At 40.5% G+C, this 17394-nt stretch overlaps 2 protein-coding genes across 7 annotated transcripts in view; one reads left to right on the top strand and one right to left on the bottom strand.

Moving 5' to 3' along the window:
- Window positions 1–2257: 2257 nt before the first annotated feature.
- LOC109955155 (transmembrane protein 179) lies at window positions 2258–4687 on the top strand. The gene is made up of 4 exons (XM_020591040.1): window positions 2258–2661; window positions 3060–3197; window positions 3292–3370; window positions 3473–4687. The coding sequence occupies exons 1-4, from the start codon at window positions 2276–2278 to the stop codon at window positions 3644–3646; spliced, it is 777 nt and encodes a 258-aa protein (XP_020446696.1). The 5' UTR covers window positions 2258–2275; the 3' UTR covers window positions 3647–4687.
- A 621-nt stretch (window positions 4688–5308) lies between these two features.
- Window positions 5309–17394, bottom strand: part of cunh14orf180 (chromosome unknown C14orf180 homolog) — a 137202-nt gene continuing 125116 nt past the window's right edge. For 4 of the 6 annotated variants that reach the window (XM_020591183.1, XM_020591182.1, XM_020591184.1 and 1 more), the window contains 9 exons: window positions 17334–17364; window positions 14112–14198; window positions 12189–12312; window positions 10087–10117; window positions 9877–9985; window positions 8361–8524; window positions 8104–8236; window positions 7509–7535; window positions 5309–7131 (listed from right to left, as the gene is read on the bottom strand). In XM_020591183.1, coding sequence (XP_020446839.1) covers window positions 6926–7131; window positions 7509–7535; window positions 8104–8236; window positions 8361–8524; window positions 9877–9985; window positions 10087–10117; window positions 12189–12312; window positions 14112–14198; window positions 17334–17364 — 912 coding nt within the window. In that variant the 3' untranslated portion in view covers window positions 5309–6925. The remainder of the gene's footprint in view (window positions 7132–7508; window positions 7536–8103; window positions 8237–8360; window positions 8525–9876; window positions 9986–10086; window positions 10118–12188; window positions 12313–14111; window positions 14199–17333; window positions 17365–17394) is intronic. The other 2 variants (XM_020591186.1, XM_020591187.1) reach the window with 2 other exon arrangements.

Genomic DNA, 17394 nt, shown 5'->3' with positions numbered 1-17394 from the left:
TGATGAGCAGAAAGACTTTTCACCTTGACAAGATTCAACTCATTTTCTTGTGAAGCAACTGGTCAGATTCCTCTGACAGCAACCTTTCCCATTCAGTGATACAGTCCTGCCACACCCTTCTTTTCACATGTGTTTGAAAGACTACTCAATAATAAATCTTTCAGGAATTATTGATGAAACCTAAATTATTAAATATTTTGCCAACTAAGTCATCAGTGAAACTAAACTTTGGTGGGGGGGGGGGTTACGTCCTATGTTTTTATCATTTGGTCAGCATTAGGAGAAGCTCAGTTTGTAGCATAAATGCGTTACATTTAAAATGGACTGTCCTTGAAAATGATTCTGCACTTTAGATTCTTCATTGACTTCTTGGAAAAGGGTGTTTGCTTTGCTGCCATTGCAGCTCATGAAAAATGAATGACCTCCCAGTGCTTTCCGCTGTCCACATTTGCACAGACGCCAGGGACTGCATTTGGGTTAGCATCCTTCTCCTCCCTCCCTCTGTGGCTTGCTCTGAGGCTGAATAACTTAACACATATTTCAGCTTGACACACTTCGGCCCTGGGTCTACCTTGGGTGGCCAGTTCACAAGCCTACACACGCTGTATTATTTAAAAGTGAGGTTCAGACTTCTTGCTGTGTGTGGATGTGCATGTAATCTCCTATTTGTCCCTGTAACCTTGCATGTGTGGCCTTTGAAACCAAATAATGTCTCAGGATCAGCATCAGCATAGTTTAGATTCCCTACTCATTTCTAGATCTTTCCTGTTCTGTGGTTTGATTTCTCTTTTAGGAAAATGAGAAAATATATCAGAAGCAATACAATGCCCCAGCAATAATTTATCATAACAAAAACCGCATAGTGATTTATTATAGGGAATAGTTATATGGACAATTTATCATACATCCAACAATAAAAAGCTGCCATGGCATCCTGAAGGAACATAACACATAAGTAATACCTAATGATGCTAAAACAAAGCTGGCTCAGAACACTGGAATGAGATCAATTTTCAGGTCAAGACCACACACACATACACAATAACTCAAGCTAATCTGAGAGCTGATAGCATCATGAAAATCAGAGTGCTGTGGTGCAGCAAAATGAAACATAAATCATGTGCCAGGAAAACTGTGCAAAATGCAGCACTTCCTATGATGGATACAAATAGCCCAGGGATGTCTGTGTGGGATATTTACTAAGAAACAGCAGGATTATTAATATCTCCTGAAGTAAAATGACTCAATGTGAGCCTTTTAAAGAAGCTGCTCATGTTGCTGGTTCTCCTTTGTATTCAGTGACCATACAAAATTTGAAGATTTTTGCATTTTCTAACCAGTTTTTTTAAAGTCATTAACAGAGTATCTTTTAATCCTTAGGTTGGACATCAAAGCAATGAATATACTTCAAGTGGGACAAATAGACCATGCAGTAGGTTGGTGTTGGCAGCAGGTGCCTTGCCCACCGGAGGGCACTGCGAGCAGCAGTGGGGCTGAGTGGCCAGGAAAGACACCTTGGCTGGCTCACCAGATGGGCTCAGTGAAGCATGTCTGATGGCTGTGACAGCTACCTGTCCTTGCTTAACGACTGTCACTATGTATAAGCAAACCATTACTCTAATTTGTGAGAGTGTGCTGCGTTGTGCATGTATAAAGTATGTGTGTGTGCAATTATGTGACTGCACTGAACCCAACAAGCTAAGAAGAGCTGCACCTACAGTTTCCAATTTACAATATAAAAACTTTCTTTTAATAACATATTTACAAATAGTACTGTGTTCTTCCAGTTTCATTAACTTCTTAAACATCAGTCCATGTAAATTCAGTCAAACCCTGTTCGAATATATAGAACTTAAATTCTACTGGAAATCACAAACAATCACAAACAGCAAATATGCCAGGCTTAATTTTTATGAAATAAAAGTTACACAAAACATCTGCAGTATTTCCATTTAATGGAATAAATAGTGCAGTCATAAAAAACATGATGTTAAAAGTTTGATTTAAAATATATATTTTAATAATCATGTAGCTTCAGTAAATAGCTGAAATACAGTGATAGAATAAATTACAGGTGTCAAACTGTGTGAAACAAGATGGTGGAAAACTGTATGTTAAGGGGTTAAATGTTACAATTTACTCTCCACTAGCCTACTTGAGCTTTTGCAAATAGGAACTCTGGTGAAGGAGAATATCTTCATAGTGACTGAAGAAACGATGTAGAGCCCCGCAGGCCTCAGGCTGCTCATGAATCTGCAGAAGAGCACGTTGTCGGATGCTGTGCCTCCGCTCATCACTGCCTCCACTGCGCAGCCGCAGCTTCTCCAGGACGCAGAGCGCAGAAGAGGGAGACAGAAAAATGGCCCTCGATAATTTAATTTTTGCCCAGTGCATTCTTTATTTTTTAGCCTTCGTATTCGGTTTCATCGCCGTGGTGCCTCTGTCTGAAAACACGGAGGACTTCGGAGGGAAATGCCTGCTGTTTACGCGGGGTATGTGGCAAAATGAGAACATCACTGTGTCGAAGCAGCGCTTCATCGTGGAGGAGTGGGGACCCGAGTCTTCCTGCAGCTTCATCACTTTTGTCGGGATAGCGTCCCTCATCCTGTCCGCAGTGCAGGCATGGAGGCTACTGTTCTTTCTGTGCAAAGGACACGACGAGTGAGTGACCGTTCGCTTGTGCTCGTTCGACACAGTTCAATACCAGCACCACGAAAAGCTCAATAGGACATCCTGTACCATCAGCTCAGTGTAAATGTGTCTTTCTGTCCGTCTCCCACGCCCTTGTCTGCGCGCTATTCTGACAGAATCATAGCCGGTATTTACTGTACTAGGTAGGCTATGAGATAACACAAATTAATCAGAATAAAACATATTTAAACGACCAGTCATTGTCGTCCTCAAAGGCAAAGATGGAGGGAATACACTTCACATACTGTATTTTTCACTTCAGCCGGCATCAGTAGTTTAATGTGTACCTCAAAAAAAAAAAAGAAAAGCTAAATCATGGTGGGTCATAGTGCTGTGTTTCAACCTTATATTTCCCCCTTTGTCTGCAGCTCCATCTTCAATGCTTTCCTCAACCTGCTGATCAGCTCCCTGGTGGTGTTCACAGTGTTCCTGTCCAGCACCATTGTAAGTGTGGGTTTCAACCTCTGGTGTGACGCCATCACTGAAGGTGGGACCATGCCCAGCAGGTGAGAGAGCAACGCAGAAACTGCACTTTAAAGATTTTCATTATACAGTATAGTGCTCCTCACAAATGTCTCTTTTGTGTATGTCATCTTTTAGCTGTGAGGACATGCAGGACATTGATCTAGAACTTGGCCTAGACAACGCTGCCTTTTATGACCAGTTTGCTATAGCTCAGGTAGGTTTTTTTTTTTTTTTTTTTTTTTTTTGCTTGTATGATCTAGACACTCTAATCACATCCTGAATTTCAGCCATATTTACAGTGATTTCCCTGTTTCAGTTTGGCCTGTGGGCTGCCTGGCTTACCTGGCTTGGGATCGCAGTGATGGCCTTCCTGAAGGTCTACCACAACTACAGACAAGAGGACCTGCTGGACAGCCTGATCCACGAGAAGGACCTGCTGCTCAGTCGCTCCTCCCGCCGAAGCTCTGACCTCAAGACAGGTCTGATTTAGAAACTGGAAGACGCACAAACACACGCTCACTCACCCTCAACCAGTCCTCTCGCCTGCCATGAGAAACACCAATGTTTGCCTATGTAGACAATCAGAACCAATTGGCTTTTTCTCCCCCTGACTTTGAATTTAACCATATGGAATGTTTAGCAGTATTGAGTTTATCCTTCCACTGTGTGCATTCTTCTTTGAGACACCCACCTATAGCCAAGCTTTGATGGTATTAAAACTACTTAATGCAACTGTACACCCAATTTTTTGGTTTTCTTCATGAGTTTCTATTTAGCAATGCAGTATTAATGACTTAGACAGATAGGTTAAAGGATAATGTTGTCTTTGTGATGCTTTTGCATGGATGAACTAGTGCATGGCAAATTAATGAGATGGTCTTTTGTTTTTTTTAGAAGGGGTGTTCTTTTGTTTTATACCCCAATAAATGTGTTACTATAGGCTTTTTTTCTGGTAGGATGCACACTGCACCTGAGAATTCTTTGCATGCTGCAGCAAAGTACTTAAAAACATTGAGTTTTTTTGTGTATTCATACTGTGAATAACAGTTTGTGTTTTATAAAAATTATTATAATTCAGAACATTCATATATTAAGCAGCCAGTCCAAAAATGCTTTTAGCAATGTGCGAGGAGAAAAAAACTAAACAAACAAAAAAAACCTATAACTTTTGTGCCATATAGCAACTCAGGCTTCTTTATATGCTATAAAACCAGTATACTGTGAATAGACACACAAATGTACCTGCATGCATTTCTCTCCCTGTTGCATTCACATGACTCACTCACTGTCAGAGGTTACAGAAAAAAGCAAGTCATCTGATTGACTTTGATAGGCAATGAGAGTTTTATTCAAACTAATTGAAATCATAAAACAGTAGGAACTAAGAAAGCCCTCCAAAAAAGGCACTTCTTTCAAAGTGACCATAATTGTTTGGACAGTTGTGAAATGTAGCTCTTAAAGAGCCCATGGCATGTTCATTTCCAGCCATTTCATGTTTAATCTTGGGTAACTCTAGATTAGTTTTGCACCCATCATAACTCCAACTAGTGTTTCTTTTTAAACTTACCATTAAGTCCCTCCCTTTCATGTAGCTCCAAGGTTGGTAAATCCAATCCCACAAATCCCTTGCGTTACAGGTGACCACATACAGGCAGTGTAGCACCGATAATAACATCATGGGTCCTTAGAATCTTCTTGCCAACACATCACATGCAGTGGACACACTGGCCTCAAAACAAACAGGTACTGTGCTCCGGAGGAATCCAGTGTTGATGAGCTGATCACTAGCCACCGCCAGTGTCCTCACAGGCCAGCTGCTTGTAGGTTAGACCCAGTCAAGTAAAACAGCGAGTCCCTGTACAGGAGCATTCCTAGACATGCAGTAACCTCAGGCCCTGTATTTTTCTCAACATCCTCTGATCACAGTGTGTCAGGAGGAGTTAAAAATATGCACCAAACTGGGTGCAGACGAAAAATACCACTTCTACAATCGCTCTAGTGGATGTCAGGCAAGCCCACATGAACACACAAGTGTCTGGAGATTATGACCATTCAAGGAAATCCTTAAATTATCACGTAATACTTTTAGTTAGAAAAAAGTCTTGTGAGCGAGAGTTTGCGAAATTTGTATAAACTGAGTTGCTTCTGCACAGAAATACTAGAACATAGGTTCACCTCATTTTTTGAGCTTTAGATCACGTCTAAGATGAGAATTCACTGTTGTAATATTGTAGATAATTCAGAAAACAGGGAAAAGCATGCCATGGGCTCTTTAAACTAAGAGTGCATATACAGGACATGAGTTCACTTGGTATTGTTTTATTGCTAATGAAAATTTCATTTGACAGCACAGAGTCCAGAGTAATTCTTTCTTCTGTACAGGCTTTACAAGCCTTATATTGCTTTGACATTCAAATGTGAGAGCTCCAAATTCCTTTGAGTTCCCAGAAATGTGTTATATAAAGAAGAACGTTTTGCAGAAGCTGCTGTATGTGATGTGTGTTATTGCTCATGATGAGAGGTTTGTGGGATGTGCATCACTGTGCCCTTTGATTCCTATAATCCACTTTTGTGGTGGTTTGGCTGTTAAAATGTTTTCTTCGTCTGATAAAGGGATGTATACTGTACTGTACATGGCTATACAGTATCTGAATCTGTTATATTTCTGTGTTTGGCCTCAAAAACAGTAATGAATTTCATGGAAGGAGTTTATCCTTATATTACTATTATCTTTTAATGTGTTGCAAATATGTGTTGAGCTCACATCTATCGATACACTTGTCCAAAGCCTGATGAGCATCTGACATCACAATTAAAACCTGAATGTTACCCTTTTAAAATAGAAATTTGACACAAAAAGTTAAAAACATTTTTTTTTTAAATGACTGAAAGTTGGATATTTATGTAGATGCAGATATACAATATAGAAGAATAAATATTTAGGATACAGGCTATTTTGTGGGAGTCAAGCAGATAATGTATAAAGAGTGACACTGTCAAAAGCATTAGCATTCATTCAGTTTGAGTATAGACTCTCTGATGATAGATAATATTGTGCTGCAGATGCTCTCATCAGTGGAACTAAAAGTTAACTGATAGTCAGCCACTGTCTGACCAGTCTGTAAAGGATGAGGTGTTTTTCATCTGTTAGTCATTTGACCTGTTTTCTTCCTCATGAATCATAATCACAAAGTTTACACATTTGTGCTTCCATCCTCCTCCTCTTGAATGTGTGCGGTGCCAATCTAAGCTGTTTCCAAACTGCTTAACATTCATTTATGTGCAAATACAAAGCTGAATATTGTGATAGTCCTTAGTATATGGAACCATATATACAAATTCAGTGTGTAATATCTGTTATTTAAAACCATGTACTGTAGCAAAATAAATATTTGCATTCCATGGACATATTCACTCACACACCAGACTGTGACATGAACTGACAAATCATATTTGTGGTGATTATGTGAGTGTTATTTGTGACATCAACACTGCAGATGCAAAATGTCCTTGTAGCTAAAATAATGAGTGACATGCCTGTCACTGCAGTACATATATACATAAAGACATGTAAGCTACATATCTCTGGGATTACACATTTTCCCTTTTTTGGTGTCAGAGTGGTTCAGTACCACAGACACTGTACAGAGCCTTGTCAAATGGCTGAGGTGTTTGTAGGCCTGCACACCTTCAAAGATTGGACATAGAGGGGCCTGAAAAAAAAAAAAACCATAAAGGAGGATCCATGTCTGCACTGAGTCGGTGTCAGTCATTGCATAGTCAGCCATATCCAGCAGCCCCACAGCAGCTGTTTCATATGCAGCAGGTAGACAGCCAAAGCGGCCTCCAGCTCTTCACACACTCGCTGTGGGCGTCTGCGGTCTATGCAGTACATTGCCACGCCCAGGAATGACATAAGCAGGAAGAGGCAAGTGAACAGAGCGAGGTTGGGGCGGGATGGTGTCGTCTCATAGGCTGAAAGACAATGCCAGTTTTTCACAATTTTGATTTGTAAATTAGTATTTGAATCATGCACATGCAAAATGTCTTCCTTTAAACACAGAGTAAGACAAGAGGCCCTATCACACACATTCTGTGCTTTCTCTCTTTCAAACATTGTTATAAAGGGAGTGGCAGGGAAAAGCATTAACTCCATATTGCATGGCAGTGAACAGAGTTAAATCAGTGGTGAAACTTAACCCACAGGTTTTATCTAACTAACTTAAACTATATTCCTTGATTCTTTTACATACAATTATATCCAGTGGGCTCCTTCCTATTAAAAAGTGCAGTGGTGTCACTTTCTCATGCAGATTAACATGGTGATTCTGAACACTTCCAAACAGACTTACCACCTAAACAGTCACAGTAAGGAATGTCTGTGAAGCCGACAGAAAAGAGGGCAATAAGTCAACAAGAGCCAAAGTCTGTGAAGTAGAGCAGCTACAGACCAGTTACTGCGCCCTCACAGCCTCTATTATTTCCCTGGATGATCCATGATGCCTTATTTGCATGCAGAAGTAATTATGAAGAGTTGCTCATGTTTGGACAGCTCTTAAATTTACATTATTTTAAAAGGACAACAGTTTAGTATGCAGTCTAGGGATGTTTTTAATGCATCTTTTTCTCTTTACTGTTAAGTGCAAGGCATGCACCTCAATGGGTTGAGGGGCCTGCTGCGAGCAGGAATATCACATATTTCTATAGGACAATTCTGCACGCCATCGAAATTGAATTCATATAGATGCTGTATCAGTATGTTCCTCTAATTCTGTTTGAAAGCTGACATGAAGTGGTCGAGAAAATATGGGTGACAAGAAGTAATTTCACTCAGTTTGGTGGACATGTTGAAGCACCAGAGGGCAGCATGTTCTCTTTGGCCATATAAACCCATCTGACCAACAGTGACTGAGCAGGCTGAACTTACTGCAAAATATTTACTCTCACCATGAACTGTGGTCTCTGGATCCCTGAATCGAACCCTCCGCTCACTTTTCCTTCTGTGGTTGGGGTCTGTGTCTGAGCCGTAGTTGGGGCTTGGCCTCTTCAGAATCGAGGTGGGAACTTTGCCATTGGTTACCTACATTAGATACAGCTAAGGATGAGTATACTGAAGGAATTTCAAAGATACGGATCTTTTACAAATAGCCACTTATATCCAAAGTAACAGTGTTGAGAATGCCCGCAGGGGCTGCTCTCTTTACCTTAGGCTTTGGTGCGAACTCCAGTTGGTGGTAGGTGTCCTTTCTGTGGCGGACATCTGAGTGTTTCTCCCAGTGGGAATGGTGAAGACAGTTAACAGTATCTCTGATAGACTCCGCAGCGGCGATGTGTTTGGACAGTGCAGAGACGCACTGACCCAGAGAGTCTAGTAAGAAAACCATAGCCATACCGTATGACTAGTGCGACTTCACACCAGAATGTGCAGCCTGCTCTCAAGACAGACACTGAGGTGAAGTCAAACAAACAAAGGTAAATATGCAAATCAGTCAGAGAGAAGTGCCGGTATTAACTCTGTCAGTACCAGGTAATCATATTACAGTGATACAAAGTCAAAAACGTCTCGCTCACCCCCCAGGACTTAAACAAACTCTGCATTTTTAATTTTATATAATTTTTGTTTTTATTAATAACACTCTCCCACTCTCACTCTCTTTCTATATATGCATGTGTTTACATAAAATAAACATGTTCCTTATGTTAATAAGGTTGATAAGCTAAGTAGAAACATTCTTTAAATGTTTTTTCACTTTTATAAGACAGAAATATGCTGGACCAGCTAAGGCCAAGAAAAGCTGTAATTCCTTGAACTATAAGTGATTAATTAAGAAATGACTAACTATTCCCACATACCACTACATAGCACATGACACTTTAACTACTGTTGATGTACACTAATTCAACTTGAAAACAGTTTTGAGCAGAGGGAAGGCGACAAACCCAGTTTACAGTGAAGGGTATCTTGGGGACAAGTTATAAACAACCCTCTGCTGAAGAATCTGTGGGTCAAAGAGATTTCCACTGTGCACAGTAAAACTGCTACTGTGATACTGTGTGTTCTGATCAACAACTACAACCCCTCACCGACCCTTAACCATTTTACCAATCCTGTTTACGACCATCTGAGGTGAACAACAAAGAATGGTGTTCATCTTACACTCCTGTTGTGTTCAGTGTCACTGCCTCTGACAGCTGACTCAGCAATGAGACTGGTCTCTACACGTTGCTTTTTATACCACAGCAGTCTTCAAATAAAGGCAGAGTTTTAGAGCTGGGCAGTGAGCGTTCTTTCCTCTTAATGCAAGTGAAGCGCATATATTGTGCAATAGAACCGTGCCCTCAAACTGTCAAACTCTCTGCATAAAACCCCTCGTGTCCAATATGACTACAAGTGTTTATTAATTTAACATTTTTTTTATGGGCTGACATGGTTTTACTGCTTGAATCCACATCCACATTGTACTGTGTGCTTTCTTGTTCTTAAGATTAACATCACAGTTCTGCCTCATGAGACCGTGAGGTCACCGCCATCATATTTCAGGCTCAGCGTTAACAGTATTAAATTATACACTGCTGAGAGAGATGTCTCTGAACCAACACCCATGTTTGTTTTCCACTCACTAATTCAACTGCATAGAGTTGTCTTCCCATATGTCATACCAGTATTTCTGAATGGCTTGCTGTACCATGCTGGGTCATTGATCCCAGGTGAATCATTACCTGAATATTCAGTCTTGCCAATCTCAGCATAGACAGTGGCCATAAGCTCCAGGCTTCTGGCTGTAATTGGGTGGTCATTACCAAAGGCCCTCTGGTGGATCTTTGTAGCCTGAATGATGCAGAGACGTGAGAATATAAAGGTTACACAAGAGTGCCATAAAATGTTTGATTTGCTCAAAGGAAATGAAGAGAATTATGTAATGTACATACCTTACCACTGTATTCTAGAGCAAGGTGCGGCCTGAAAGGGAAGGAAAAGAAAAATGGCAGCATTTATCAAATGCGTTGCTATTTTTCCCCCTGTGGCATCACAGTTATATTGTATAGCTGCAGAAAACAAAAATGGTCTTTTAAAAATAAATGAGTTTGATTTATCAGATAAAATATATCTGCCTTGCCCATTCTTGCTCTCTGTTTGAAAACACAAATACATTTCCAAAGATGATAATGATGTCTGACTAATCAAATGTCGTGGCTTGCATTGCACTGTCAGGTGAGTGTATCAGTTTCAGTACTTGGCACAGCAGCAGGACAAATCCAAACATGCGTGTGCTGTGATTCAGCACTGGTAACAGGGCCGTGGGTGCTCAGGTGCCTTGTGGAGGAAATGGAAAACTTACATTCCTGCCAGCACTGACCATTCCTGTCTGTTCTGCTGGGTGAATTACAGCAGGCATGGTGCTTACAGGTTGGTTTACTGGCTAGTGCCTTTCCACCACTCTTCTGCTTAGTGCTAACATGATGTGGAACATTGAGGACGTGCCATATGCTTCACTCATATCTGGTCTGGAAAGCCAGCCAAGGACATTTATCATCCTCACACCCTCATGTGTGCCTATAGATGTAGAGCAAGCTCTCTTTTGTGTGACAGATGTCAGCTTCACTGTTCCAAAGCCATGCTTCCTTTCAATTAGTAATGCCCAGGTGTCAGTTTGCACTGCTTTAGAAGGTCCTTCTCAGTGGACATCTGATAGGCAAAGATAGAAAAGCCCTTCACTGGCAAAGGGAACTTCCTATGACATTGCTGAAAGATTCAGGATGTATTACAACTTCCGGCCTAGAGGAGAATAAAATCTGGGGATTATAATGGAAGCTGTTATAGCTTTGGGGCTTTAAGACTATTTAACTACTTAGAAAAACTAAAGCCAGTTTGTGTTTTTATGTTCAACATTCTTTAGAGCTTTTACAGTCTAAAAAGAGCATGCTTCTGAAGTCTAAAGGAAAAGATCAAAAAGCAGAATCACATTGCTGGTTGGCCCTATTTAGCCAGAAACCCAAGCCTCTGGATACAGTTGTGCACAATCAGTATCATCTCATTTAAGTTTAACAACTTGTGTTACAGAAGCACAGTGAACAGCTCTCCTCCAAGAAGTCCTTCCACCCTCTGTCACCCTCTCCGGCAATCGGGTTAAATGGCCTAATCCCAACAATGACAACAGAGACACAGTAAATAGGTGGCCTAACAAAATACCCTTGCAACAGGAGACACCAGATCCAGTTAAGGTGTTCCTCCTGAAACAATCACGCAGAGTGTGGTGTCTCTTTTCTTCACATCTACAGAGAAATTCAATTCTGGGTGAGAAGACTTGGAGTTGGAGTTGATCTCGTTCTAAAACTTTCCATTCCAGAAAGGCAAACATGTGGCTTTGCAAGTGGATATCCTTATTTTTTTTGTTGCCTATAACCAAAAAGTTTCCCTTTTTTCCATACAGGGTGAAAGCGTTACAGCACTACTGACTGTTGTTCCAACTCATTTAAACATAATGCAAAACCCAAATTTGAACTAAAGTAAAGATGAGGTCAGGTTGTACAGCTTAAATGGAATTTATATCTGGGAGTTGTACCTTTCTAATCCTGAATAAAAAAGACCATTTTAAAGATTAAAGATTCAAGGATAAATTTGATCAACTGCTTAAAGGCTGATTTTAAAATTGTGTCACACAATACCGTACAAGTCGAATCATTCATTTCACTGAAATATTTATCTCTAGATTATTTCAGTTTGAGTATAAAAGCTAAGGTAAGGATTTTACTTTGTCAACAAAGGAGCTACTTATCTATCCATTAGGACCTGAGCTTCTGCCTGTGTTGTAAAACTGATAACAAGCAAATATGTTGTTTGTTTTGTTACACCTGAATCAGCAACATTTTCACTACTGCTCCATGAAATAATGAAGGGTTGAATGCAAGCGATACAATATAGTTAACTATAAATTCTGTCATGATGAGACCTCTGAGCCCCTCCACTCATAGAGCACATAACAGCCCGTTAATTACGCAACAGAACAACAGCAGGACACGGTTTTACCTACTGTTTGCTCATGATGCAGAGCTGAGCCAGCCGTTCCAGGTGCTGAGCCTTGCACGCTTGCTCTGAAAGCTCCTCTGGGGTTGTCCATCCCGCAGATCCCAGTGTAGCCTCCTCCTGAGGCCCTGCTACACAAACACAGGGCATGGAATCATAGACGGCCCGCTAAAAAAAATAAAACTGCTCACTCTCCCTATCTGGCCCTCTCTCCTTGATATCCTTTATTCTTTACCACTGCAAAGACTTTAGAATAAATCAATAATATGTAATAATAATAAAGCAAAAAGCCCAGCCAGTCTGGCACTACTGTGAACTTTAAGCCTGAAATGAGTCAGCTGTGAGGTGGAGGAAAGAGAGCAGAGATAAGGGCAGGGGAGAGTGGATAAAAAAGTCAAACAACACATTCACCACACCCACTGGAGCACTGAGACACTTGTATGCACACAGTGACAAACCACAAATATACACTACACACCACATGCCACACACCTACAACAGTGTGTTACATGACTTTGGCATGTAACACAGGTCATATGCAAGTGCAAACAGATTTTTGTTTAGATAAAAAATTATGAGAGAAATTCAAAGAAAGGTACATGTAAAAAAAAAAAAAAAAAAAAAGACACTGGGAGAGGAAGAAAAGTTTGAAGCTGCAGATGCACTGCATCTCTGTCTCTGGAGAAGTCCAGCATTCGGTCTGCGTAAGTGCTGAATCAGGGGTCTCAGTATTCAACAACAGCACACAGCTGCTAATGAGATATTGCAAAGTATGGCCATTCGTCTTCTACTAAGTCTGTCCCTGGTCTCCTCCACTGTGCCTGCATGCTACACTGCACTGCTGCCTCAGCAGCAGACAGCGAGGAAGAGGCAGATGTCTGGAACAGGGGCAGCAGTGGTTGATGAATGAGCTGTGAAAGCTCGCCTATAACTCCACCAGGTATACTGTAAACAAGGATGGAGTTGAGTAAAATGGGATCACATATTGGCTTATGGGGTAAAAAAAAAAAAAAATCGGGACCTTTCTGTGTGGAGTTTGCATGTTCTCCCTGTGCTTGCATGGGTTCTCTCCGGGTACTCCGGCTTCCTCCCACAGTCCAAAGACATGCAGCTTAGGTTGATTGGTGTCTCTAAATTGCCCATAGGAGTGCGTGTGCATGTGTGTGGTTGTTCGTCTCTGTGTTAGCCCTGCGATGGATTTGCGACCTGTCCAGGGTGTACCCCGCCTTCGCCCGAGTGCCGGCTGGGATTGGCTCCAGCCCCCCCGTGACCCCGTTCAGGGACTAAGCGGTAGAAAATGAACTTTAGACAGTTGCTTACTGCAAACAATCTAACAGCCATTGAACAGCATCAGTATATCTGGTGCTGTTTGTGTCAAATGTCAAGATGGAAATGTTCTAACAATTTCCTACTAATATCTCAAAGGTTCCCAAAGAAAGAGCTGTGTAACTTGGTACCAATTATAGGCAAAGAGAGACAACGTTCTGAATGCTAACTTAGTTTAGGTGAAGTCAAACTGTTGTTGGTTTCCAAATGAGTTCCCTTCAAAAGAAATCTATTTATTTTTGAGAATTTGCTTCTTTATATATGGTGAATTATATACTTGCCTTTTGACTGGCAAGTTTCATAGTTGTTCAGCCAACTGCAGTGCACTGACAAAAACATTCTAGGTTAATTGAGGTTATCATTTAACTGACATCAGTCAATTGAAAGTGTCAAAAATGGACAGGTCTCTAAATCAGCTATAAGTAGGTCCAAATGACATCTTTCCAGGAAACCTCTGAGGAAAGCATCTAATAAATAAATAAACAAATAAAACATTCAAAGTCAAAGCACAACAGACGACATGATATACATACTATACATGCAAAAGATACGCACTTATATTCCTAGAGGTTTTCATCCATAGCATAATGTCAAATATTCTTGCCTGTGCTCCCCTGAAGAGCCGTGAGTTCGATCAGTGCCACCTCGTAAAACATCTTTTCAGCCTGGATGAACTGGAGGGCCTTGCCATCTGTTTATATGGGTGAAGGATCAGTCTCAGTTGTCAAGAGGATTAGTCAGCTGTTGAAATTAAAAACAGCCTCATAGCACAGCTCAGCACAGTTTTTGTTTTTGTCACCCTCCTGAGAATGACCCCGTATGAGGAAACAGAATGTGTAGTAATCCACAGCACATTGTTGATCCTGAGATCAGGGGTTTTATTTACTATACAGAATCACTACTGGTGACTGTGTCATCATTTTTGAGCTGCTATTTGCTGGTTTTGTGTGGTTTTTGTTTCAAAATGTGATACAAAAGTTTGCTGAATCTCACAGTTTAGTTGTAGCTGATTAAGCTGCATATCTCATATCACATTCCTTTTTTAATGTCTGGCTTTAGTGTTTGTTTTATACAGATGCCTTGCGATTGAACTGGCTACTCGTTTTTGTTTCCATGAAAAGACTATCTATTTAAAGCTTCCTAAAAATAGAGCACGCTCACTTTGTCAAAAGCATTCTGTGATCCTACTGATGCATGTCAGGTGACTTAAAAGGCCGACTGGATGGAGAAGGCTTAAAATGAACAGCCCTGTCTAAATGTCCTACTTAACACCAGATCTCTCATGTGTAAAAAATACTACATTACATTCTAAGTACTGTATTTCATTACCATTACATATCTCATAGAAAACTAAATATCTACAATACAATTGTTATATTGAGGATGAAAATATTTATAAAAAACAGTTCAACCTGGAACTGAAAGTCATAAAAGTTCATTTTCTTCATCTTGTCACCAGGAGAATAATGTCAGCACTGCATACTACTGAAAGAACAAGAACATGTCTTCCAGTAAGACAGTCATCATACAGAAAAATAAGAGATAAAACAACCATCAAAAACATTTGCTTCTGAGCAAAAGATACACACAAGAAGATGGGTGGTGAGGAATGGTTAACGAAGAGCTATTAGAGGATGTATATTTGAATAATTTAATGTACAATACAGTAAGAGATGACATGGAAATACATGATGCCCGTCCCAGCTCCCGGGATTCAAATGGCACCAGGATATATGGTGAGTATGTGGTGAATCATCTGGGAAGCAGGATTAGGCCTTCATCAAAGGTCATAGCATGACTGCTGCCTGCTATTTTTAGCCTGGCTGGACCACAGCTATGCCACAACAGGAACTTCTCACACTTCAGGCACTGGGCTCCGCTCTACTTATCTACATATACAGTACAAACACACATGCACGCACACATGCCTGCACTCCAAAACACATTAACCTGGACTAACACCGGCACCTTCAAAGGCATATCTGATCACACGTGCCACATAACTCCATCTGTGGTGCACTGAAACAACTCCAGCCAGCATGAATCAGGGATTTCCTGGAGAATTATCATAACAAATATGACTAAATGTGGTTGATAAGATAATGTAGTCAAGCTAATTGTGTCTATCTGTTACTACTTTTTGTACTACATAGCCACAATGTTATTATGACATCCCTTTTATTTGAGATTAAAGTCAGTTTGTTGGGGTCTTTTCAACAAACATGTTGGACCAAGGTCACCTGTGCATACTGTCAGCTGTGATAACAATACAACCTGCCTTAAGCAGCCAACATTACTATCAGCTGCACTTACTGTAATACAATATATTTGTCTGGTATAAAGTCAGGACACCAAAACGAACTCAACATAGTTTCCATCCATTATCTACACCACTTATTCCTGAACACGGCCACGGGTGGGGTGCTGGAGCCAATCCCAGCTGACATCGGGTGAGAGGGCTGCCCCTCAACAAAGTCTGCATATGGAAATTCAGCTTTGTTTACTAATAGTGGATGTGGTTAGACCCGGAGACAACATGTGAGGAAGCAGCTCCACATCTCTTGTCTGAGAAAACGCAAAGTTTCCATATCCTGCTGCCAATTTGGGCACAATGCCCCTTCATCTCCAACCCTTGAGGACCATCACAAAGACCACAACATCTTTGAATGCAACATTCATTCAATTTTTAAGCCACAATAAAAGAGTAATATAACATGGTAACCATATATAAAATGGCACAGTTTGACATGACCTTACACATACAGTTGTATGAAATTCAATGCAACACTTCTGTGTTTATGAAGCTCAAAATATATAAATTCAATTATATGTTGATTATTGCCATCATAGTTAAAGGTGGTGTTGTACTACATTATATTCAGAGGTGTTTCTAATATTCTGACCCTGTTATGTATGTAGCCGGGGAGAACAAAAATATAGAGACACCTCTGAATATAATGTATTCCAGTACTACACCACCTTTAACTATGACCTCAATAATAAACATATAATTGAATTTAAATATTTATGACAATTTCAAAACCTGAAGCATTTTGAGCTTCATAAACTCAGATGTTAAGGCAGAAGTGTTGCATTGAATTGCATATAACTGTACAGGTGTACCTAATAAATTGACCGGTGAGTGTATGTTGTACTGTATGTCAAAGTTTAACCCTGTCATGGTAGATGACCCTCTTAAGTAGCTACCCTGTTCGTACTGACAGGGGCCAAGTCTGATGACTATTGATGAAGCTCAGCTCAGCAAATCAACCTATTTTGGAAAATGGACAGTGAGGGGGTAGAGCCTTGCTGAGGTGGATAACCTGAGCTAGCAAGTTAAGTGTTGAAGTGTCTCAATAACAGGGAGAGGAGCCATGGAGGTAATATATCCTGAAACACAATACCTCTCCATTATCTCCATGTCCTATACTGCTGTAGTTTATGGAAGCAGTGAAGTGGTAATGCACAAGCTAGTCAGTGCAGATACAGGTTAATTAGTGCTCTGCCACTCTGTTGTGTAAAGATAAGAGCCTACAAATCCTCTTAAGAGACAGACACACAGCCTGAGCGACACATAAAATGGTGGAATTCTGGCACAAGTGTGTTATTATAAACTGGCCCAAAGACATCCACTCATCCCTCTTGAATTTAAGGCTCTGTATCCTCTACTGTGCTGCAGTTTGCCATTCCTTCCTCCACTGACAATCCCTAACATGCTCACCTCACAGAAATAGAAAACTAGCATAATAGTTACAGTAGCAGTGAAAGAGAAAGTGTCAGATGTTAGATGGGAGAATTTTTCCCGTATTTAGTTTGAAAAGGATACAATTCTTTTCAGTGATGAAGAGTTCTCCAATCTGTAAAGAAAAACAATATTATATTAAAGA

This window comes from Monopterus albus, unplaced genomic scaffold, assembly GCF_001952655.1.
Source record: "Monopterus albus unplaced genomic scaffold, M_albus_1.0 scaffold13.1, whole genome shotgun sequence".
Lineage (NCBI taxonomy): Eukaryota > Metazoa > Chordata > Actinopteri > Synbranchiformes > Synbranchidae > Monopterus > Monopterus albus.
Note: the sequence above shows the minus strand (reverse complement) of the source record. Positions and strands in the feature narration are given on the sequence as shown.

Coding starts and splice junctions, on each gene's coding strand:
- LOC109955155 (XM_020591040.1), top strand. CDS start 2,276: ATGCTGTGCCTCCGCTCATCACTGCCTCCACTGCGCAGCCGCAGCTTC. Junction 3,198..3,291: donor GGTGGGACCATGCCCAGCAG/GTGAGAGAGCAA, acceptor GTCATCTTTTAG/CTGTGAGGACATGCAGGACA. Junction 3,371..3,472: donor ACCAGTTTGCTATAGCTCAG/GTAGGTTTTTTT, acceptor TCCCTGTTTCAG/TTTGGCCTGTGGGCTGCCTG.